A 23,438-nucleotide genomic window follows, 5' to 3' on the forward strand; every position below is an offset into this window, starting at 1 on the left:
AACCCTTGCCTGATTTCTTTTTAAAAAATACATGATTTTGTGCAGTTAATCGAGTTCTTTCATGTTATAATTATCAAAAAAATCAACCATAAGCAACAACCTTCATTCAAACTCGAAAATCTCATAATTTTTTAAGATTTCGAAGATCGGTTTGTGCATGAAATAACAAAATTCTAATGCAGATTTTTTACCAAACTTTTAATTTTAGCCAGCAAAAAATAACAGATTTTCAGGTTCTAAATCATAACAACATGCTCTGGTACCATATATCAGATAATTTCTCATAGGATCGAGTGTATGATTATTAGAATACTGAAACAATTAATCGAAAGTTAGAGAAATACTTGTTTGTATCATTGTGGAATACATAATGCATATTCGATGCTTGGCCTTTCTCTTCAGAAATCTTGCTCGAATGACAGCTATCAATAGGGCAAGTATCTAAAAATTAGATTTTAAAGAGGAAATCTAGTATATTTATAATGGTTTACTAGTCCCTCCTATTATGGATCCAGTAAAATCTAATAGCCCATACTTACTGTCCAAGTAGACTTTAAATAAAAGGTGCATCAGACTTTTTAATTTTATGATCACAAATAGCTCATAATTTTATTTTGTTGGACTATGTCACAATACAATTTTATTAAATACAAATCATACAGTTAATGAAAGTCCAAATTTTTATAAAATTTTTATACTGTATCCTTACGAGAGAGTTCTTGCGCTAATCTATTACAAAATATATTTTTTTTGATATCTATAAAATATCATATGTTTGTTTTTTAGAGATCCATCACATCAATAAATTTTGTTCTTATTTTTATATTTTGATTATTACTAGGTTATTGTTCAGACTCCACCTGATAGAAGAATTGCTGCTTTATTCATTAAATGATGGTGAAAGGGGAAGTTAGGAATCAATTTCTTTTGTTTCCCTCATTTTAGTTTTTCATCTTTATTTTTGTGTTAGTATTTTATAAGATTCTATGATAGAGATGACTTGGAAGATGGTGTTAAAATAACTACATGGTGTTATGAGAAAAAAATACCTGACAAGTCCAAGACATGAAATGCAATGGTTATTAGTTCATAGGCCTCGTGGCAAGAAAATAAACAACTTGAGCCCAACAATTAAGAAATAACTCAATTAATATGAAATTATTTCAGAAAAAAAAAAACTTTCTCACAAGAAAGTACATAATAGCATATGGTCTAACATAACTTATCGTAAAACAATATATTCATCCAAAAATTTTGATATGTTAATGATACAATTAAATGTAATTTAACAGGGAGAATGAAATACAGGGTATATTGGAGATTTTTTTAAGGACCCGACAGCCAAAACTTGATAGTATTTGCTTCTAGAAGCATTAAAAATAAATTTCAATTTTATCTTGAAGAAAATTTTTTTATTTATTTTCTAAGAAGAGCCACTATAGATGTTCTGAAAATATTTATTTATTTATTTATTTTTTTTATAAAATTAATAAGTCAGATGGCTTCATCAGGGTCGTTTACTCTTTTTCTCATTTTTTATCTGACTAACCTAATATTGGATTGTCTATTCAGATTTATCCCTATAAATCATTTAGTGGTCAGGATTCAACCAGCATCATAAGAAATTACAGTCATCCAGTTCTCTTTTTTTTGTTAACATATATCCAGTTTTTTTTAACATTTATTATTTTGAGTGACTTTCCACGTGATCTTTCCGCTTTGCTTTCGAGAGCAACCCAATGATGAGGCCGCTAGCACCTTCGGGGACCGTGAAACTAAATTAATCATGCGTTACTCTTCTTATTGAAGCGATAATTATGCGTTACTTAACACCCACCCTGCTGCAGCGGTAGGTACGGATTGGGGGTGTATATTTCGCGCGAAGGGTTCACCTTCCTTCGCAGGAATCGTCCTTTGGATAGCACAATGATCGCTTCCAAATTTGTGCAGGCGGATGATTGAAGAGTTTGGATTGCTTGGATGGCCGTGTTGTGAGCGATCCAACGGTCGATGACGCGAAAGAAGATGGATCATTCTTTCGCGCGAAATATACAACTCGGACCCGGAGCTCCCCTACCTACGGAGTAAGATTCGTAACTCCGCTTACCATCCCCACCGCGAGCCCATCCTTCCATCTCTTTCCTCCGCTCCTTGGCGGAATCCCGAAATCTTTATTCATGGCCGCCACCACAAGGACTCCGCTACCGCGCCCTGCCGACACGCCACCGGAATTGTCTCCGTTACATTCTCGCCGATACGCCCGAAGCCCCGCCCTCCTCCTCTCCCTTTCCTCCTCTACAAAACCCTTCCCGAAGGTAACGTCTGTCCGGCTCCATCTTCTCTCTCTCTAACCTGGGCTATCCCAAACCTTACTCTTTTTTTTCCCTCTCTCTCCTCTCAAAGCTCGAGATTTCGATTGGGAGACGTCGGGCGAGCTGCTTCGTCACGAGATCCGGCACGGCGATGGGGGAACATACCGTCGCCGGCGAGAGGATGCTGGTAGGTGTCGAGCTTCTAGCGGCGTCTGAGTGGATCTTTTTGTGGGAGGTTTTTTTTTCCCCTTGCTTGTTCTTTTCTTGTTCTTTGATGATCGAATTGGGACTCAGGTGATGGTTCCGCCACATCCATTGATCAAGCACTGGATCTCTGTACTCAGGAACGAGCAGACCCCGTGTGCCATCTTTAGTGAGTAGTTTTCCGCCTTCAGTCTCGTTCTTTTATTCCTTTGGAGCCGATTACGAAAAAAGAATTGCTTGATTGTTATAGCAAATATGTCTGGATTCACTATACAGAGTGATAGCACCGATGGGGGGGTCAGAAGTTGTTTCTTTTACGTAGAATAGACATTTAATTCGAATCTAAATTTTCCTGTGGGAATTCTACAAGTGGATTGTATATCATCACATTGTTTGCATGCAGAATACTTGACAGGGTTTCATGATAGATTTTTTTTTCTGTTTCTGCTCAGTAATAAATTTATTGCAAATTGTGGGTGTCTAATTATATTTATATGAACTACGACTGACGAGAATTTATACATTTCAGTGTGTACAGCATATCATTTATTGAAACTGCTATTCATGAGATATTGTATCTTGGGGAAGAATAGACTACTATCATCCTTGACTTTGACTGTAATGTTTTAACATTTTTTATCTATCTTATATTTGATACTGCTGTTGCTAATTTTACTTTTAACCTTGATACATTCTATTTCAAATGGTGCAAGATTACCAACTTCTGCATGTAAGGTGATGCAGCTGTATGGTCATGGAAACTGCATGAAAAATAGCATATAACTGTTAGAACCAAAGGCATTGTAGTGTTCGTTTCTGTAATTTCATTTGGCACACCTAAATGTATTTTCTTAGTATATATTTTTTAATTGTTGTCACCTTGTTATAGAGAGCGCCATGGCAGAACTTGGGAGATTACTCATATATGAAGCTTCAAGAGATTGGTTGGTAAGTATACTTCTCAAAGACCTTGTTCCTCTCATTTCATATGTTGCATGAAGACTATAGTCCAAGCACATGGCGTGTACTTATCAAGTGAAGAATCCATGATGACTCTAAATCCTCAACCAGGTATACACCCATTCCAGTCATTGGCATTGATATATTGGCTTTTGCATGCCACCATGACTTATCACGTAAAATTATTGAACAGAAAATCGGCAATGTCTTTTCCACCTCACAATAGGAGATTGGCCATTAAATCAATGGTCGTCATGGCTAGACTTTCTCGTAAAGATCCAAACCAATTTGATATTTTGCAAAAAGACTCTTGTGCATGTTTTGAACCAAATTTCTTTCATATCGGATGGTCTTACCATTTGCAAGCATCTGTTTTAGAAAATAACATATTGTGAGGTTATTGGCCATCCTTCCCTTATCCTTTCTAACAATGCCTATACTTTCAGACATCTTAAATGCTAGAACGGGCATAACTGACATTTAATGTTTTGCTAGCTGTGGACTTTGGCATAGTAATCTAGGAAGTCCCACACTCAAGTGAGGACTTAAAGTATTTCATTGACATGTTAATTGTGTGTTGAACATGTACTTTCAATTACTTGCGTGTTCTCCATGATTGTGCAAGTGTTCTTGTCCAATGAATGTTCTTCAGTTTGTAATGGAAGTCTGTGAAACATGGGCATCATTCTGAGAGGGATATACATGCAAAGCATGGCACACTAATCTTTTTTTTTTTTTTTTTTAATTTTATTAGTGCTAAAAAAATGTTTGATAGGTAAAATGTAACTGGACATCTAGCAACACAAGGAAATTTTCAATTCTGCAGTTGGAATCATCATCATTATCATTGTTCTAACTGCGGAGTGAAGCTTTCTTGTGTCGCTTCAATTGGAAAACATGAAGATCTCTTTATTTGGATTTTGGAACAACAGGATCTGTTGGGCTTCTAGGTGACCGGGAGATTGCCCCTATAGGCTGAAGATACCATGATAAAATGAAATTTCGAAAGCCCTCTTTAATATAAATATAATTAAAGATATATTGCTTAACTTTTTTTGATTGCTTTGGCAGCAGTATACTCTACATTATATCATGGGATGTGGCTGCTCAGGTCTTTATCATACAGTAGTTTCTAGATCTCTTGTTCCTCTCTTTTTAGTCAGGTGTTAGTAAGCCTAGCAAGAAACAGCTCTCATTGAAAAAGATAAATTAAGCATGTGTTGCAAACATGGTTATCTTTTCCAGATCTTTGACAATTGACTTGTTCTCCTTGCAGCCTACAATTATGGGAGAGATCCAGTCACCAATTGGTTCTGCTACTGTGGAATTTATCGATCCACGTGAGCCTGTGGCGGTTGTTTTTTTTATCTCTTTGTTATTTTTAAAAAAAAATTGTATCTTGATTCTTAGATAATTTATTAGAAACGAGAATATGGTTGGCTGGTTCTTTTTGAAATTTTTTTTCTTGCCATTCATAGTTTGTTAATTGAGCATTCTCTTGTGCATGTTTTGCTTTCAAATTAGCAGGTCATTCCCATCTTGAGAGCTGGTCTTGCTCTAGCTGAGCATGCTCCATCAGTTTTGCCAGCAACAAAAACTTACCACCTGGGTAAGGAAAGGTTCCCTTTTTTGGATTTGTTTAGGCTCCTAATATTATGATAGCTTGATGATATATCCTGTGTTAACACTTATGGTTCTCCAGATTAATGCCCTGTGATACAATTTTGTCATATGCATATTGATCGTGATAAACATCTATACTTGCTATTTAGGAGTTTTTTATGACGATGATATTGGGTTTTAGGATCTAGGTAAACCGGATTAGATTTGGACTCTTTCAAAATACCAGTCTTAGTTTTGTTCTTTGTTCGGTTATTCTGAAACAGAGATGTTACTTGCAATATTGGTTTAAATCAAAAAGCTAGTGAAAACTAGCTGACGGTCAGCTTGATGGTTATGATGATGGAAATAGTATAAAAGCTAAATTTTAAACCTCATTAGTTTCATAACAGTATTTGGTCTATATGTAATGTCTTCTTTTTGCAAATGAAGGCGTGTGCAGGGATGAGGAAACGCTACAGCCCTCTGTATATCTGAACAAGTAAGAGCATATTTTCCTTGCCTTTTCTCTTATACTGTAAAGTTTGAAAATATTTCTGTGTTATCTTGTTCTATTGGTGTCACCTGGAGAGTTCAAGGCTTGAAAACCTAGCAACTTGATTGTACTTATTATTATACAAGGATAGAGGGCATGGAAGGATTGAAAGTTTCTTTGACTGGGTTATTTGAATTCACCTTGTCTGAGCTTATCAGTGTCTTTCCTTTCTTAACTATGTGTCGAACTTTATTTACCTGTTTATTGGTTCCAATTGCTATCAGTGAATTATTGGTTTCATTTTGTTAACAGGTAAGTTCTTGCTTGCTTTGCTAATTTAATAAAATTTCTACCAGAATATCATCACAGCAGTTTCCCTGTCCCAATCGTCATAGCTCCATTATCTTATTTTGCTGATTGAGGACATATCCTCATTTGCAATGCTTGTATTGTTTCAGTGGTGGCATCAGAATATCTTGAAGCTGGACAACTAGTTAGCATAGAGTTGTCTATTAACTATGCAGGTGATTGAGCAAAACCTCACCCCAGCCCTTGGCCATTGTCCTTTGGCTGGCATACTTCCCTAACTTTGTAAGATTTGTTGTTTTATGCTATCAATGTGAAGCTGAATTAAGTGGGGAGACTTAAGAAAACCTTTGTGCAACAGCTTCGCAAGTAGGATGGTAGCTGGGTTGTTTGTCAAAGGACATGAGGAAAGAAGGGGAAGGCCTGAAGAAAACCTGAGTGCAAGGCATGATTCAAGGATTAGGGAAACTGAGTTGAATAAATAACATTTTAGGGATAAAGTAAATGGTTAAATAAATGAAGAGCGCTTGTTCGTTGTTGATTGATTTATGGTTTTTACTTTGTGATTTATTTGTATATAAATTCATTGTTACTTAGACTAAATAGTTTGATGTTCTTCTGTCATACAACAATGTCAAGTCGTCTGTATGTTTTTCAGAAAGGGACAGCTGAATTGTCTTATCATGTCTGTTTTACTTAGTTATTTATTTTCTGTGTTCCTTAATGTAGTGTGGCAGTATCATGCATTATCCTGTCAAATTTGGCAGTGGGTGGTTTTGCAAATAATCGCGGTATTGGTATTACTAACTCACAAACTTTGTTCTGGTATAATGATGTATTTATATTCCTTCACTCATTTACTGCAGCTTGCCTGATAGATTTCCAGAGGGATCTCGTATACTTGTTGTTGACCCTATGCTTGCAACCGGTAAGTTTTTTTTTTCTTACCGATGTAAATTCTTTCTAAACATTCTGGTTGAAATTTTTGATTGTGGCAATTTCCATTAGAATCATAACAATTTTATTCTAGTTCTGTGGTATTTGTTCTTGTTTCTGATGCTGAGATCAAATTAAAGCATACGATTAGATTGTTTTACTTCTATCTAAATTAATGTACTATAGTTAGTGGCATTGCACTGTTTTCATACAATTTGTTCCCTTTGCTCTTGATATAATAAACAAGCTCCTTTTCTGGAACCTTTTCAATGTTATATTTTGTTGCATCAACTCAAACCAAATTATCATGATTTTCTTGATAGTTTCAATGGTTGCAAATTACATTTGGCTCTGAGGTTTTGCATTGTAAGGGCATGTAATCAGCAAGTTGCATCCTTAACATTCTTTTTATTTAGTTAAAGTGTTAAACCCTTCTGCTATCTTTAGTCCTATTGATTGGCATCGATAGTCTAATACTGTAACATGCAAATTTAGGCAGATATGTGGAAAAAGAATTATAGCTATGAATAACAAGACTTGTAACATCCATTTGAGATCAATTGATTGAGCCTCCATGAAGATTTGCTCTAATTAAAAATATGTTCCTCATTCATGGCAAACTGTATCAAATCAGAAGAAAGCAGTTCATTTATTTCCCTTTTTCTTTTGAGATTTTTCACTAAATAGAGCAATGAAGTATACATGAACATGCCTGGCTTGATTTAAATGATTGATATTATATCTAAAAATACAATTTTCTGACCAGTACTTTTCTTTGTAGAACAGCTATAATTCAACCAGAAGCAATTGTCACTCATAGTTAGAAAAGTTACATTCCATGAACATTGCTACTGCATTTCATTGTTTAATGATTGTTAGAGAAGCTGGCGATGCACTAATATATTTCAGCCCTTCAAAATTAAGAAACATTTAACTAAGACCATGACAATCTGTCTAGCTGAGGGGTGAAAACTTTTGGAGTTATCATTAAAGGAGAGTGGGAAGGCTCCCATCTTATTTGTGCAATTTTGAGCATATTTCTTTTTTGATATGTACAATTAATCATCGATATGATCATGATCATTATCATTGTAAACCAGTCCTTTGGATCAAAATGGGATCAGAGTTGGTGCCTATCCTTTTCTCTAATAGTAGTAAATTTAGCCTTTGAAAAAGAGTATGGAAAATAAAATGAAAAAACTTGCTTGCATCCCTTAGGTGGATCCAGATATTGAATAGCCCATGTCTAAGTTCTTTTCTGTCAGCATAACATATACAGAAAAATAATATTTTGCTTACATGGTGTGGTGATAAATTTATTTAATGCAGAGTCATTTGGGTTCCATTTCTGAATCCAGCTGGCATATCCCTATGTTGAATTACTCAAGATAGGATTTGGTGCAGAGCTTGTTTAGTGACATAATGCTAACCTTGATGTTTTCCTGAATTGCAGGTGGCACAATAGTTGCAGCTATTGAGTTGTTGAAGGATCGTGGTGTTGATAGCAAGCAAATAAAAGTTGTAAGTGCACCAAAACATCCTTTCAGGCCACTTCCACATATTCTATACATCTTACTCCTTTGTACAAATCCCATTTTCCACTGTAGATATCTGCCGTTGCTTCCCCGCCAGCATTGCAGAAGCTCAGCGAGAAGTTCTCGGGGTAAGTTAAATGAATCTTTACTTGCTTGTTGCACTTTTCTGGGCTAGTAGTTTATCAAACTGATGCTGGTTCTGTTTTCAGGCTTCGTGTATATGCAGGAATAATAGACCCAGTTCTGAATGAGAAAGGGTATGGTCCTCTGATCAGTTCATGCATGACAAAGCACATGCACACATGTTCGCACTCACTGCACGAGAAGCAGGCTTCACTCATACACGCACAGAGTATAAAATTTGTCTTGCATTAACATCTTAGTATATATGCATTGTCAGGTTCATAGTCCCAGGGTTGGGAGATGCAGGGGACCGCAGCTTTGGTACCTGAGACCATGCATGCCTTCGATGTAGCTTCTTTTTTCTTCCCAAAAAATCAGACTTTGAGCATGGCTTCAGCCAGTTTTTAACGCTGAGCATTAATTTGCAAAATCTTTGTCGGTGCTCTTTTGGTGATTCTTGTTGGTTATCTTTGGTCTCAGTCGAATTTTTCCCCTCAATCACCTCTTAAGGTGGCATGTAAAAATTTGCTTGCAGACTGCTTGGAATGTGATTCCTTATTTGCCATTTATGAGATATGAGTTGTTTTAGGGACCCAAAAGCTTCATAAATTTTCGGGATAGTGGTGTGCTTGTCACGTGATACCATTTTAGGTTTTATTTGCTTTTTCGGTGGACAAGCATTTTTAGGCTCTAAGAATAGGTAAGGTTGTGGATATAAAGGAAAATCTCCTCACTTTAACCGAGAAAAGTTGGAATAATTGTTTGATTATTAGTGAACATCCAATGTCCAAGTCAAACTCGAGGCAAGAGTACCGTCTATTCTAACTACTGAGATGTTCAAGGCGTGTGGCGTGAGCTCAAATACTGACTAAAATTGCATTACGTCGTTGCCAAGGTTCTTCTGCGAGTGCGTGCTGTGGCATATGGCATGAGCAATATGATTCTTAAGAGGTTTATGTTTGATATCATAATCTTGAAATCATATTATATGCCTTGACAACGCAAAACCAGTGGCAAGAAAACAACCATGTACCAAATCAGACAACGGAATAAGATGAAATCAAACATATGATGATGAACAAATAAGTCATAGGGCATATTAATTTGGACGATATTTTGTAAAATTTAAAACTGAAGTACTACTCAAATCAAATAATATATCTCAATAAAACTGATGTCCTACTTTAGTCTCCAACAATGAGAGAAGAAAACCATAGATAAAAGAGCCTAAAATAAGAATGATCATATATATATATATATATAAAGATTGTAATGAGAATACTTTTAATTTTAATTATCCAAAATTAGGGGGAGCAAATATCTGCTTAGCAATAGATCTATCTACTTAATATAAGTTATAATAAATATCAAGAAAATACTCAGAGACACAAATCGAAAAGGGAAATACCCTAGATTTTTTTTTTTTTTTTTTGTCTTTTATTCACATATGATTTTTTTCCTCATCTTCTTGGAGCTTCATAAAATATAAACCAATTTTATAAGAGCTAATTTAATCAATTTTTTTCTTTGAAAATGAGTAAAGTGCATTTAAAATATTTTTTTTTTCACTATGATTTTATTAAATATATCAAATGTTAGCATATCCTACATCAAGTGTATAGTATATTATGAAACTAGTTAGAAAAAGAAGAAAAAATTAGGGTGTTGCATTCTATATTATCATTAATAAGCTAAAACTCGCATATTAAATAAATCAATGTATTGATTGAATTATGTAGCGATTAATTATATATTATAAAATAATAATTTCTAATCACCTGACATGTGGATATAAATAATGAAATTTAAATCCTTCTCATATTCTATATTATCATTAATAAGGTGAGAACTATATATTAATTAAATTAATGGGACAAAAAGAGCTGATATTAAGCATATAAAAAAATAGTTACAGATTTTAGAATGATTGCCTTTAACTTGTTTTACAAAAATTATAACAACTACAAATAAAATTTTCATATAACACTTGAAATAAATATATCTAAAATTAATAATTTATTTAATATAACATAATAATTATATAATAAAAATATCAAATAAATATATTTTGGATTTGTTATAACAACATATGAAATGTCATATATGTAATATTACATATTTATAATTTAATTTTAACTCAAGCTCAAGCCAATTAGTATATTCATAATCTTAAAATTTAGTATAATTTAGCCAGCACATTCGTAATTTATTTCATGCTCTCAAGTAATACTCATCATAACATCATATTAAGGTTTTGTCAAATCTATACAATATTTTAAATATAATTTATTATTTTTATATTATATTTTAAAAGATAATTTAAAAATAGTTAAAAAAATACATTAATGCATTGCACGGGCTTGGATTTATGCGGCAGGAGTTTCCTTAGTCGATGTGACATCCGAACGGGCCCGGCCAGGGGGCACGTCGGCACGGACGCGTTAGCTGCTTCGGGATTCCACACAGATCACGGGGCGAAAGCGGGGCCAGAAGTCAAGAAGCCGTGTCGTCGCGTCGCTCTCCTGGCCTGGGAGTTCCCAACCTAAAACTCGCACTCCACAGTAAGTCGGTCACGGAGCGTCTGCCGCCGCCGCCGCCTCCTCCCAACCCCATCTGCCGATAATAATATAAAAGGGTCGAAAAGAAAGCGCTGCGGTGGGGAAAGCAGGAGAAAACTCAAGTGAAAGAAAAAGGAGAAAAGAGGTCTCTGCTATCTTCTCCTCTTCTTCTTCAACCTCGTTTCTCGGCCGCCATGGATCCCACTCGAGCTTTCGTAAAGGACGTCAAGCGCGTTATAATCAAGGTTCGTCTATCATTCTTTCTCTTACCCCTCTTTAATCTGCCTCTTCCTCTTTGCTCGATCCTTTTTTTCAAGAACCCTAATTTTTTCTTTCTTTCTTTCTTTCTTTCGTTCTTTTTTTTCCACAAGAACCCTAGTTTATGGACTGCAAGAAGCGTGAACGGTTTTGTCTATCAAGAATGGGGGTGGTTCATGTTAACTTGCGCCTGTTTTATCTTTTATTTCAAGTCAATGGATTGCTATTATGTTCTACATTGCTGTTGTTTTTTGTTCAAATTTCTGAGTTCACGCTTTTGATTCTTTTCGATGACGCTGTGAGTTTTGTTTACTTGCCTGATACTCACTTTCATGATGCCCCCACCCAAAGAAAGTAGTGATTCTTGTTCTTGATTCTTTTCTAGAATGCAGTGATTTTTTAAAAATTTTCTGAAACTTAAGTTCTTGATTCTTTTCTAGATTGAAATGATTCTTGTTCGGTTTTCTTATGTTCTCCTTGCTTACTGTCTTCTATAATGCTTTTTTGTTTAAAAAAAAAAAAATGGTCTGATGGAAACGTTCTTGGTTTATCTCAGCTGCTTATTATTAATTGAAGTATTATTTCGTTGATTTATAGTCTTGGATCTGTTTTACTGAAGCATATATTGATGGTCTTGAACTTGAATCTGGCCTTCCGATCAGAACTTAGGTACTTCTTGTTCATAGACCTTGTCTCAGTCCCTTCATGGCTTCAATAATATCCTTCTGATGTCTTTCAAGTCAGAATATTCCCTCTCTGTCCCAAATTCTTTCTCATCCTAGTAAATTCTCTCGCAAAGTTATATTTAGCAATGCAAATGATTTTTAAGGAATGTGAAATTTGGAACTCACCAAATCGCATTAATTAAAAAACTATTAGGTTTTTCCCTTTATGGTCTTTTTTGGAGAGAGAAAAAAAAAGAGCAATGAATCTCTAGTTACTATATATTGTCTGATAGCAGATTGACTTTGTTAATATACATCTTATAGGTGGGTACTGCTGTTGTCACTAGAACTGATGGGAGACTGGCTCTGGGAAGACTTGGAGCTCTTTGTGAACAGGTATGCTTGGACTGTGCCATGGCCACATGTACCTGTCCCTTTTATCGCAAACACTATAGTAGTGCAAGATTCAAACTTTTAGATACTCTTCTTATCGAAATGAGACATTTCTAGGTTAAAGAACTAAATTCTCGAGGCTTTGAAGTTATTTTGGTCACTTCAGGTGCAGTGGGTGTTGGCCGGCAAAGGCTTAGATACAGGAGACTGCTTAACAGCAGGTTGATACATCTCCTTGTTTTTAAGTAAAGCAAGCACTTTTGAAATGATGCCCTCATCTTTAATTTTTTTCAAAAAAAGAATCTCCTCTCCAACTAAGCTACTTATATTCTAAGTTCTGCTTGTTCAAATTCAGTCAGTAACTAGTTAGATTATGCAGCTTTGCTGATCTCCAAAAACCACAATTAGAACTGGATGGAAAGGCTTGTGCCGCTGCTGGTCAGAGTGGCCTAATGGCTCTATATGATGCCTTATTTAGTCAGGTGTGCTTTTGATCTACCAACCTTTTACAACACTTGTTGCTTGTTGTCCACTATTGATTGAATATCTTTTCTTTGTTTACATGTCACCCTAGTTTCTCATAAACTTCATTACAAATTCTTAATGCAGCTAGATGTGGCATCGTCTCAGCTTCTTGTCACTGATAGTGAGTTTAAGCATCCAGATTTCAGGATGCAGCTTATTCAAACTGTGAATTCATTGATAGCTCTTAGAGTTATTCCTGTTTTCAATGAAAATGATGCCATCAGCACTAGGAAAGCTCCATATGAGGTACGCTTTTCATGTAAACCTAGAATCTGAACAAGTTGAATTCTGGCAGCTTTTTTATAATATTTTGCTGATGTAATTAATTGCTGTGTATAACTTATTGCTGTCTTCAATTTTACATATACATAGACACAGATGCACATTCCCAGAAGGTGGTAACTGGTTAACTTTCCTGTATAGTTTTTGGGGACAACTAATATGGCAGCTTATTCTCTGTTATGCGTATTACAATATCCATATGAAAGGATGCGGATCTGTTATCTTTAAAGGTGTAATGATTCTTACAAGCCTGTACACAGATTGTAGATACTGAGTTCTGCGTAAGTTGGGAGGAGTTGATTTGTACTATTATAATGCCAATCATCAGGGTTTGACTCCAACCCCGAGTTCGACTCTGCTTTGTTTTGTTTTTTGTTTCCTTCTTTTACCAAATAACTCCACCTGTGGAACCTATATGGAATTAATCTAAAAAGAGGCAGTTAAAGTATCCTCTTATATGTCCATACATGAAAATAAGAAAGGCATCGGCTGGCTTTATTGGTTGTGACTCTCATCTGATGGTTGATTCAGATGGATAGGGAATTTCATTCAGGTCTGTTTGGCTAAACTAGGACTCCAGACACTCCTGATCTTTGCATTCACGTGTGTTGCACATAGAGGATTCTGGTATTACTAAAATAGATGTCATGAAAATGCAGCAATGGGATCAGAAGTGCGGATCAATCATGAAATATAGTAAAAGGAATGAGGAATTTTAGATAGTGATTACATTTTTAAGGTAAAGAATGCTTTTAGACTTTAAGAGATATTTGGGTGGAAAGACAGAGTTGGCTATTAGCTTTCCTAATTTGGACCATGTCTTGTCATTAAATTTGAGAATATCTACCAAGGTATATTTTTGTAAGCTCCTTTTTTTTCTTTCCAACATATAAATACTTATTTAGTCATCTAGACTTGTGATTACTTAGCCTCTTTATGTCTTGAAAGGATGAGGGAGAGTGATTTGTCCATTGGAGATGGGGAGCTTGTGAGATGTTCACCATTGGGCGTTCTCTGGATGAAATATGGATGATAATGATCCTAAGTAAAAAGTGCTGTAGCTTCGTGAGTGTGGAACCAAGTTCTTGTTTCTTGAAAGAGTCAATGGCTTATAGGCTTTCCACCATGGTGTGTACTTTTCTTGATGTAATTTTTGTAATTTAAGAAGATAGAAAGGTTGACCCATTAGGTCCGGCAAACATTTATGCTGCTTCAGATGTCAACCCTCAAATAAGGTGGTCGGCTAATGAGCATTTAAGCTTGTCAGGGGTTTTCTTTTATACCCCCATACCCAATGAGGAGAAACCACTAGGTTTTGTTGTGGTCTGAAGCCACTTGACTTGTTGTGCCAGGGGGCTCACCACTGGCCAAAATTATATGCTGGGTGTTATGTTTGGGAGTCTCGATGCTTCCTTTTTGCTGTTTCTGGAATTCATACTTTGTTGGAGGGTCCACAAAATTTAGAAAATAATATGTTAGCCTCTATCTGTTAACGTAAATTTATCATCATTGTAAAATTATGATTATTTTTAATTGACACATGCAGGGAACTTGCTATCATAAGATTAAGTTGATATGTTCTAGAACATGTTGTTGACCAGTTTAATGTTATGACCAGACCCATGTCAATTTAACGAAGCGATAGGGTGTGCCTTGATTCAGTTGGTTATGAACGAAAACCAGTTGCTCCTCTCTTTGCTATTGCATTGTTCTACACTAAAAAAATGTGATCTTATCTCTCTGTTTCTCAGATGGAGAAACCAAAGATTGCTTCTTTCTTGCATGGGCTTATATTGCAACCATAAACTTCATGTCCTAGATTTATCATTTTAGGATTCATTGTTAGTTCTTTTCGTGGCTAGAGTTCCCTCCCTGAGATTTTAATAGCAACTTTTTATGAGGTCTAATTAATTGACAGTCATCATTTAATTTTGATGACTAGAATTGTGCTATAGAGCCACACCATGAGGATGGGAGAAGGCTAGAACGATGATAATATTGGAAAGTGGATTGAGAGGTCTCTCTTGTCCTAGGAAACAATGGCCAGATATATTGTTGACATCCCTCCAACCTTTCTACTTGTACAAGGCATCATGTCATTGTCAAGAATTTGCACCTAGAGGGTGGTAAGTCGCACTAGAAGCAGCAAAGAATCTCTCCTCCTTTCTGTTCTTGATTCAGAATCTTTCAATCATTTGGGTGGGTCCTTCACTGGAATGGCCAGACCTTGTCACTTGTAGACGCCTCTCTGTCAGACAGGAGCATTCTTTACTCTAAAAGAGGGTTCATCGCTTGTAGTATGCACAATAATGCTGTGTCACTCACATCCTCAGTTATGATTTGTGATGTTGAGAATTTGGTAGTTAATTTGAATGGATATGCAAGTTAAGGATATTTGCAGGGCTTAATTTAGCTCTTTTTTTTTTTTTCGAAATAATTTGGTCAGGTTATGTCACAAAATCTTTGTAAAGCAGATTGCAATAAAGAATTAATAATCAAAAGTTGGTCTCTGATATGAGAGAATCACTATTTTAAAATACATGGCCTTAGAACCATGATAGTACGATCTTGTTCCTTAGAGCATTGTTATTATTATTATTATTTTGGACTTGCAAACTAAAGTTAACAACCAAGGTAGGCAAATCAGTAAGCTATTGCAATCCACTTGAAAACTAATGAATTTTTTCCCTACACCACTCAATATGGTTCTCAATGACTTGATATCTATCCCAAAATTTGTTTTTGCTGGATGCCCCCTATTTTTGTTGTGGGAGAAACAGTACACGTGCTTGGTGGAACATCTGGGATTGTCTGTCAGAAAGGAAATAAATCTACAGTATCTTGTGAATATGATGTTTCTTGATCTTACTAAATTTCTGTTGTGTCAAAATCATTAGGTAGAGCCATGCTTTTAAATGTATAAAGGTTACATCTTCGGAGACAATGATGCTCCTGATTAATCAAGCTTATGCTGTCAGTATTATCCTTATTAAGACTAGTCATGACATTGTAATTCAAAAATCTATCTATAAACTCATCTATAAGCTTATAAGTTATAACTCTGCTCACTATCTACTTTGAGTTTTCCGTCAAGGTTATTTATCACTGTTTGTGGCCTGTTGCTCTGTCTGATATCTGATAATTTGCAGGATTCTTCGGGTATCTTTTGGGATAATGACAGTTTAGCAGCTCTATTGGCTTTGGAGTTAAAAGCTGATCTTCTTGTTTTGCTTAGTGATGTGGAGGGTCTATATAGTGCTCCTCCTGGTGAACCTCATTCAAGGATAATACATACTTACATAAAAGAAAGGCATCAGGGCGAGATTACTTTTGGGGACAAGTCTAGGGTGGGAAGAGGTGGTATGACTGCTAAAGTGAAGTCTGCAGTTTATGCTGCGTCTGCAGGCACCCCTGTTGTAATCATTAGGTATGCCTAGTACCTTAATCCTTATTTTCAAACTCGCCAGTTACTGGGTCAAAATGCATGTAGTGCAGCATATTATTAGACTTCATACCGTCATTTAAAAATTTTGATGTCTTTTCTTTATGTTAGAGTCAATTAAAGAAGGAAAAATCTTTGTATGGTCATTCATGTCTAAAGTCACCAGAATGATGGTTGAAAGCATATGCTTAAAAACCTGGGTTTCAAATGCCGGAGGGATGGTGGGGCATCCAACCATCCTAAGTGTTGCGACGGGGCACCATCTTGAGTATTGAGATGGGACAAGACAGTAATTGGATTGGGATGGAATGGGACATTCACCACCCGAGTGTCGGTACTCGGTATGTGGGATGTCCCATTCCTTGGAATTGGAAAAATTGGTACTGTTTGATTCCGTGGTATTTGATGATTGACGACTGTTAAATAAGATATTTGATGCTCTCTTTCTCTCTCTAACATGCGTTTTCATGCACAGACGTGTGCGCACTGCATATGCATGTACACCCTACTTGCAGTCATAATTTCTACAGTAGTATTATAAAGCTGATGTAAGTTGCTAGTAGTCTAGTACTCTACATATTTAGTATCTGTTATGATGTAAATGATTTTGGTGTTATGATAATAATAACGACTCGATACTGAAATTGGCACCATACGGACCAGTATGCTGTTATACTAGTAGTAAGAGGAGTGCCTAAACTTGTGCATGTAATAATGCTAATTGCTCATTTTAAACTAGCACCAGTTCTTAATGCTTTGATTTGTGATGAAGACTTGAGAGTTGGAGATTCGTCTCCCACCTTTTGGGAGCTTGGATCTGTACTACAGAGCATACACTGCTATGCCCTACATGGTGTGGTAGCGGCCTAAGCAGCCATAACTGAGTCACCAGACCCTCTGTGGGTCCTGAGTTACAGCCAATGATTAGACTGGCGACTGGTCAGAGGACCAAGTTGCCCTGTGATGCTCTTTAGCCATATTTAGGTGGTCACAGCAGGACAGCTTTTGTCTGTTCTAGTTTCATCTGTTGTTTAATAGAAATTGTATATTTCTAGTCTACGGCGTCTGATTTTTATACAGTTTTGAAAAGCCAATGAGTCTCAACTTGCTTCTTTTTTTTTTTTTTTTTTTTTCTTTTTTTGGGTGGGTGGGTTACTGTAGTGGTTTTGCTACTGATAGCATTATAAAAGTACTTCAAGGGGAGAGAATTGGTACTCTGTTTCATCAGGATGCACATTTATGGGCATTGCCCAAAGAAGTTGGTGCTCATGAGATGGCAGTTTCAGCAAGGGAATGCTCCAGGCGACTTCAGGTATATTACATGAGTTCAAATAGTATGGCATCCATATTCCTTCATGATACATTCTTTGTCATGCTGTGTTGTTTTATTGTTTATATTTTGAAGTGTTCCTTTAATTATAGAATTGTTTTGCTTACTATGAACTCATTTCAGTCTATTCTTCAATATTGAGATATCCTGTTCATATTAGAAGTTCTTGTTAATTGTTTTTGTGTTGTTTCCAGAGTGTGTCATCAGAAGACCGCAGGAAGATTTTGTTGGACATTGCTGATGCTCTAGAGGCAAATGAAAAATCAATCAGAATTGAAAATGAAGCTGATGTTGCTGCTGCACAGCAGGCTGGATATGAGAACTCATTGATTTCTAGGTTGACCTTGAAGCCTGGAAAGGCAAGGCACAAAATATCTATTCTAGCTTATTTGGGACAGGACTTATGTCCATGGATTGGAACTTAACATTGCTTGCTAGTTTGAGATAACATTTATATTCATATTCACTTCAACTGATCCACTATCCACTGTGCCCTTTATTTATGGATGTTTTTTGCACTCTAAATGCTGTGTGTAGATACTTGCTCTTGTTTGTTTTAATCTAATATTTCTTTGTTTGACAGATATCAAGTCTCGCAAAGTCCATTCGTATACTTGCAGACATGGAAGACCCAATAGGCCATGTCTTGAAGAGGACAGAGGTTAGGAATCTACACTAAGAAATATATATTTTTTTTGCTTTGCTTCATTTTTTGACGTAATTTTTGATTGAAAGATTATGTATCATGAATATAAATTTATAAATGCTTTACTCCAATTTGATACACATAAATTATTATATTTGTTTGCTGTTGTCATATGTTGCTTGCAAATCCTGAGGCATGATATTCATTCAGCTTGCAGATGGACTTGTCTTAGAAAAGACATCATGCCCCCTGGGTGTTCTCCTGATTGTTTTTGAGTCACGACCTGATGCCTTAGTTCAGGTAAAAAAAACATGTTATTCGTACTTTTACTTTTCTATCCCCCCTCCCTCTAAAAAAAAAAGCATGCTGATAAAGTAAGACTCTTTGATATTTCTTGCATTGAAATGTTAACTGTAATAAGTCTACACAAAGATTTAGCAAGTACCATGCTGCAGCATATGCACATCTTTTCTTCCTTTAGCAACGAAACAAATCCATCTTGCTGATGTACTGGCTGTCATGTTTGTAAACACATCATGTCTCAGAAAATGACCCCTTTTCATGGGTAAACAAATTTTGTCTTAGTTCACAACTTTGCAAAGTCAAAATGGAAAATAAACCTAGATAATCAGACAAATGAGAGGTATTTCTAGAGTGTGGTCATTCCAAACTTCATCTTAAATCTCTTATCTATGTCACATAATGAGATGCTTGCTCATTCAAATTGTTTTTTCTTCATATTTTTACGATCTGGCTTTGCTTGAACAGTGTTGAAGAAAATCCATTTGGTAACACCTTTAACCTCCATGAGATGCCTCGGTGCCTCCATTTTGTTCACACCTCACATCATGCCATACAATGTTCATCAGCCATCTGCTAATATAACATCATGTTGGAAACAGCATCAAGATATTGAGATATTGGAATGGAGAAAAGGTCAAGAGATGAAATTAAACCCATGTGGTAAATCTTGTTTTGTAAAAAATGTCAAATTTATGAAGAAACTAGGCATAAAAATTGGCTTTATGATTTTCAAGACAGAACAAAGAATGCAGGCATAGCTAGGTATGCTACAAATGGAACAAAACTTTTTGTTTGCTACTGCGACATAGAAGTTACATGAAATTCCTTTACAAGGCACAACTTTAATCTGCTATAACTAAGATTTTTCTTGGATTTGGATGTATATCCCTGTTTCTGATCTTTTTCTGTTTCTGGGCGTCTCTGTGAATGCATCCAGTATTCTGATTATCATACGATCATCCAGTCTTGTATTTGGTTTATACTTAGGTAATCATGTTGCAGTGAAAGCAATATAAAGTTGATTTCATGGATGACTACAGATGCAAGAGTCCGTGTTTTTATAGAATTGCATAATGTTTCATATGCCTCTGTGTTCATTGAGCCTATTCATGTTTATCTAGGTTGCAGCATCTGAAATGCATTTGAGACTTTTGCTTATTCACATAACAGTGCCATAGGTCAATTATGTGGGTGTTCTTAAGTCCAAGACTCAACTTGTCAAGTAAAGGTGATACTTGAAATGCGATACCTTATGATTGCTGGGAAGTAGTAGTTAAAGAAGCAAATTTGGAGTTATGAGGGAACTAGATAATCTCTTGCCAGTATCTGGTTCTTCAGCCTATCATAGTTACTCGTATAATGAGCCTTTTTGGTTGGATATATTGCATGTTTCCCAAAAGTAACTCGTTGTTTTATTTACTGACAACTTCTTGATACATTTACATCAAAATAGAATTCTTTTTACGAGGTACATATACGCAGGCATGCATGTGTGTTCACCCATTTGTTTGTGTCTAGAAACCCATTTTGTAAATTTTGAGTATGGAATTTTAATGTGTGCACCAACTGTATTTGTGTTGCTTTTCAATTCTGTCGATCATATCTTAGATTTTAGTTCATACATCAGTAAATTTTATTTCTGTATGTAATTGTTATTGTTCTGATTCATTTGTCATTTGCTTTTGGTTTGATTGGTACAGATTGCATCTTTAGCAATTAGGAGTGGGAATGGTCTTCTTCTGAAAGGTGGAAAGGAAGCGATGAGATCTAATGCAATCTTGCATAAGGTTTACTTCTTTGATACCAAATTTCTCAAACTTGAGGATTGTCAATTTTAAATTTAGATGCTTCTTTCATTTTGTTTCAAACTGTTTGTTTGATGTTATCTGTTAGGTTATTACTGGAGCTATTCCAGATACTGTAGGTGAGAAGCTTATTGGGCTTGTTACATCAAGAGATGAGATTCCTGAATTGCTAAAAGTAAGCTTGTTTTAGGGGCAGAATCTTAAAAGAATGTCTTTCTAAAAATTATTGGAGTGGTTTTCTTTTTTTCACTTTGAAATTGCAATTTTTTTCCAGCTTGATGATGTCATTGATCTTGTCATTCCAAGAGGTAGCAATAAACTTGTTACTCAAATCAAGGAATCTACTAAGATTCCTGTTCTAGGTCATGCTGGTAAGATAACTAATCTTGCTGTACTTTAGAAGTACAATGCAATGTCAGAACAATAGTCCTATTGCAAGATGCATTTTTCTCCTATGGTTCTTTAATTTAAGTCGAAGGTCAAGTTCACTTCTGGTTTTTACCCTTCAGATGGCATCTGTCATGTTTATATTGACAAATCAGCTGACATGGATATGGCAAAGCGCATTGTATTGGATGCAAAAATAGACTATCCTGCAGCCTGTAATGCTATGGTATTTTCTAATTTTCTTTAAGATGATTAGTCTGCTGCGTAATGATTTTGCTTTTTCAATGCAATTGTTATTGTGACTAACCATTTTTTGTCCATCATAATTGCAGCTTATTGTGTTCTTGTACATTGTAAATTAATTTCTCTAGGCAATTTAAACCATTAAGCCATGCTATCTGGGGCTGGCTTTGCTATTCCTCACATGCCAGACTTGCCAGTTGTTTCTGTTAGGGACCACCTCTAGTTTTACCAAGTGTTGCTATCCCTTTTACAACTTCCTTGCATGTCAGCTTAGGTCTTTCTCTCTTCTTTAGATCTTTCAACACGGATTTAAACAGTTGGCAGTTTGCATTGTCAGGGCCTTATCTAACTTGTCACAAATGCCAATGCCACTTCATTTGATTTTTCATTACTCTTCCATCAATTGGTTCAACTTCTATGTTTCTTATAATTTAGTCATCCTTAAGCTACACTATTTTCCCTTTACCAAAAGTCTATCTCTAGATTCTCACTTTCAACAATGTTCTTTATTGCTTAACATTTTGAACCATATAAGTGATATAACATATCGAGCTTAACTGCCACCATGTGAATTCCTGCCTTAAGATGCCAAGAAATGTATTAATCATGTAAATGTAATACCTATATTTTTCATCTAAATCTCTATTGTTTTCCCCCACTTGACAGCCATAACAACATATATTGTGGGAGCATCTCTGTCCAGGCTTTTTTTTTTTTTCCGGTTTCACTCTATTGAATTACAGGCCGTTGATTTATGTAGTGGACCCCAACTAGTTTGGGATTAAGGCTTAGTTGAGTTGAGGAATTTTAGACCATTATCCTCTAAATGCTCTTCCATAGTCCCAATTTAATATTTAATCTTGTCCTCTTCACATCCATTGAGTCTGTATCATCTGGAAATAACATACAGACCTATTTTGTGAATTTATTCGCCTTTGAATTTAAGTTGCAGCTCTTTCTGCGTTTTGCAGGAAACACTCCTTATACATAAGGATCTTTTGAAGACCAAAGGGCTAAATGATCTAATAGTACAACTTAGAGGTCAAGGTATGTTGGTAACCCTCGTTTGGCAAAATTTGTAAGGCACAGTAATTGTGATGGATTAACAGATACTGGCCACATTGGTCTTCTGTTGTATTGTTCATTGGCAAAATGTCTGATATGCATTAGTGAAAATGTGAGATGGTTCTGTTATATTTTAATAGAAAAACAGCTGCTAAGAGACATCATGCAATGACAACCGACAAGCAGCCTTTATTGTGAGCAGAAGGGAAGTTAGCTACAATGTGTGAATAGACAGATGCAAAAGTTGAATTCTGACATACAATGAAAGTATTTGAAGATTCATTCCTAGAATATTTAAATATCAAAAGTACTAGGTGTCAAAGCCAAATTAAGAAAATAAACTTTCCACCATTTCTCTGGCATTATTTTGAAGTCCATTTTCTTGCTTCTTACATTTCTAATAATTTTAATAGATATTAATTTATGTTACATTGTTTTTCTAAGAGTTAAAACATAGACGTGGTGGTCTGGTGTCATGGAAGTAGAAATCTTTGTTCGGATGGGCCTGAGAACCCAGGTAACATCATCTTGATTCTTTAGAAGTACTAATCAGTTTGATGTGAGTTATCTCACCATTTGGATTTTGTTCTGTGTCTATTGAGAGATACAAAGAGCAAAGATCTTTACCAAAAAAGATGTTGTGCAGCAATACACTCAGAGTTCTGGTATTTTGTTTCTGAATTTCTGTGGTTCAGTTATAGAATTTGTAAGTTTCTGCATTACCATGGTTTATTTATAGCATTTGTCATGGAAAGAGTTTGATCCACAATGCACAAATTCTTCCATGTTACACTATTCCAGAAAGCATTGGCATCACCCAATGAATGATTCACTTGGAAACTCATTAACTATCTTCTATTGATATCTTGAGGCTCTGATATGCCCGGATAGTTTTTGTTTATCTGGTACTACTTTGCAGCTGTTTCATAGGTTTGTTTAATTATTTATCTGAAGTAGGGATTAGAGTGTTTTAGTTGACATTTTCCTCCAGAGTTGAAAGGCATGCTACTGCAGTTTATTTGTGTGTACTCCATAAAGAATATTCCGAATAATTTAGTGTGGTTG

General features: G+C 35.6%; 2 protein-coding genes across 21 annotated transcripts in view; both read left to right on the top strand.

Moving 5' to 3' along the window:
* Positions 1 to 1,909: 1,909 nt before the first annotated feature.
* LOC105052170 (uracil phosphoribosyltransferase) lies at positions 1,910 to 9,061 on the top strand. Of its 2 annotated transcripts, none has more exons than XR_012134946.1 (12): positions 1,910 to 2,315; positions 2,404 to 2,499; positions 2,607 to 2,685; positions 3,406 to 3,464; positions 4,753 to 4,830; positions 5,004 to 5,085; positions 5,529 to 5,577; positions 6,607 to 6,668; positions 6,744 to 6,805; positions 8,267 to 8,334; positions 8,421 to 8,476; positions 8,558 to 8,605. XR_012134946.1 is itself a non-coding variant. In XM_010932901.4 (12 exons), exons 1-12 carry the CDS (start codon positions 2,178 to 2,180, stop codon positions 8,798 to 8,800), a joined length of 867 nt encoding a protein of 288 aa, XP_010931203.1. In that variant the 5' UTR covers positions 1,934 to 2,177; the 3' UTR covers positions 8,801 to 9,061. The 2 variants fall into 2 exon arrangements, 1 of the variants encoding a protein (XP_010931203.1); XM_010932901.4 differs by lacking the exon at positions 6,607 to 6,668 and adding an exon at positions 8,749 to 9,061 and having other exon boundaries at positions 1,934 to 2,315.
* Positions 9,062 to 10,984: 1,923 nt separating this feature from the next.
* The window catches only part of LOC105052168 (delta-1-pyrroline-5-carboxylate synthase), a 28,836-nt gene continuing 16,382 nt past the window's right edge, over positions 10,985 to 23,438 (top strand). For 16 of the 19 annotated variants that reach the window (XR_012134948.1, XR_012134949.1, XR_012134950.1 and 13 more), the window contains exons 1-15: positions 10,985 to 11,274; positions 12,277 to 12,348; positions 12,463 to 12,566; positions 12,725 to 12,827; positions 12,955 to 13,116; positions 16,302 to 16,579; positions 17,756 to 17,906; positions 18,119 to 18,283; positions 18,508 to 18,585; positions 18,781 to 18,870; positions 20,574 to 20,660; positions 20,767 to 20,853; positions 20,953 to 21,049; positions 21,188 to 21,291; positions 22,280 to 22,355. Coding sequence is in view for 11 of the 19 variants with exons in the window: in XM_010932889.2 (XP_010931191.1) it covers positions 11,224 to 11,274; positions 12,277 to 12,348; positions 12,463 to 12,566; positions 12,725 to 12,827; positions 12,955 to 13,116; positions 16,302 to 16,579; positions 17,756 to 17,906; positions 18,119 to 18,283; positions 18,508 to 18,585; positions 18,781 to 18,870; positions 20,574 to 20,660; positions 20,767 to 20,853; positions 20,953 to 21,049; positions 21,188 to 21,291; positions 22,280 to 22,355 (1,705 nt within the window). In the remaining 8 variants the exon portion in view is untranslated. Of the gene's footprint in view, positions 11,275 to 12,276; positions 12,349 to 12,462; positions 12,567 to 12,724; positions 12,828 to 12,954; positions 13,117 to 16,301; positions 16,580 to 17,755; positions 17,907 to 18,118; positions 18,284 to 18,507; positions 18,586 to 18,780; positions 18,871 to 20,573; positions 20,661 to 20,766; positions 20,854 to 20,952; positions 21,050 to 21,187; positions 21,292 to 22,279; positions 22,356 to 22,817; positions 22,891 to 23,438 lie in introns of all 19 variants that reach the window. The other 3 variants (XM_029266773.2, XM_073244733.1, XM_073244732.1) reach the window with 3 other exon arrangements.

Source organism: Elaeis guineensis, chromosome 10 (genome assembly GCF_000442705.2).
Source record: "Elaeis guineensis isolate ETL-2024a chromosome 10, EG11, whole genome shotgun sequence".
Taxonomy (NCBI): domain Eukaryota; kingdom Viridiplantae; phylum Streptophyta; class Magnoliopsida; order Arecales; family Arecaceae; genus Elaeis; species Elaeis guineensis.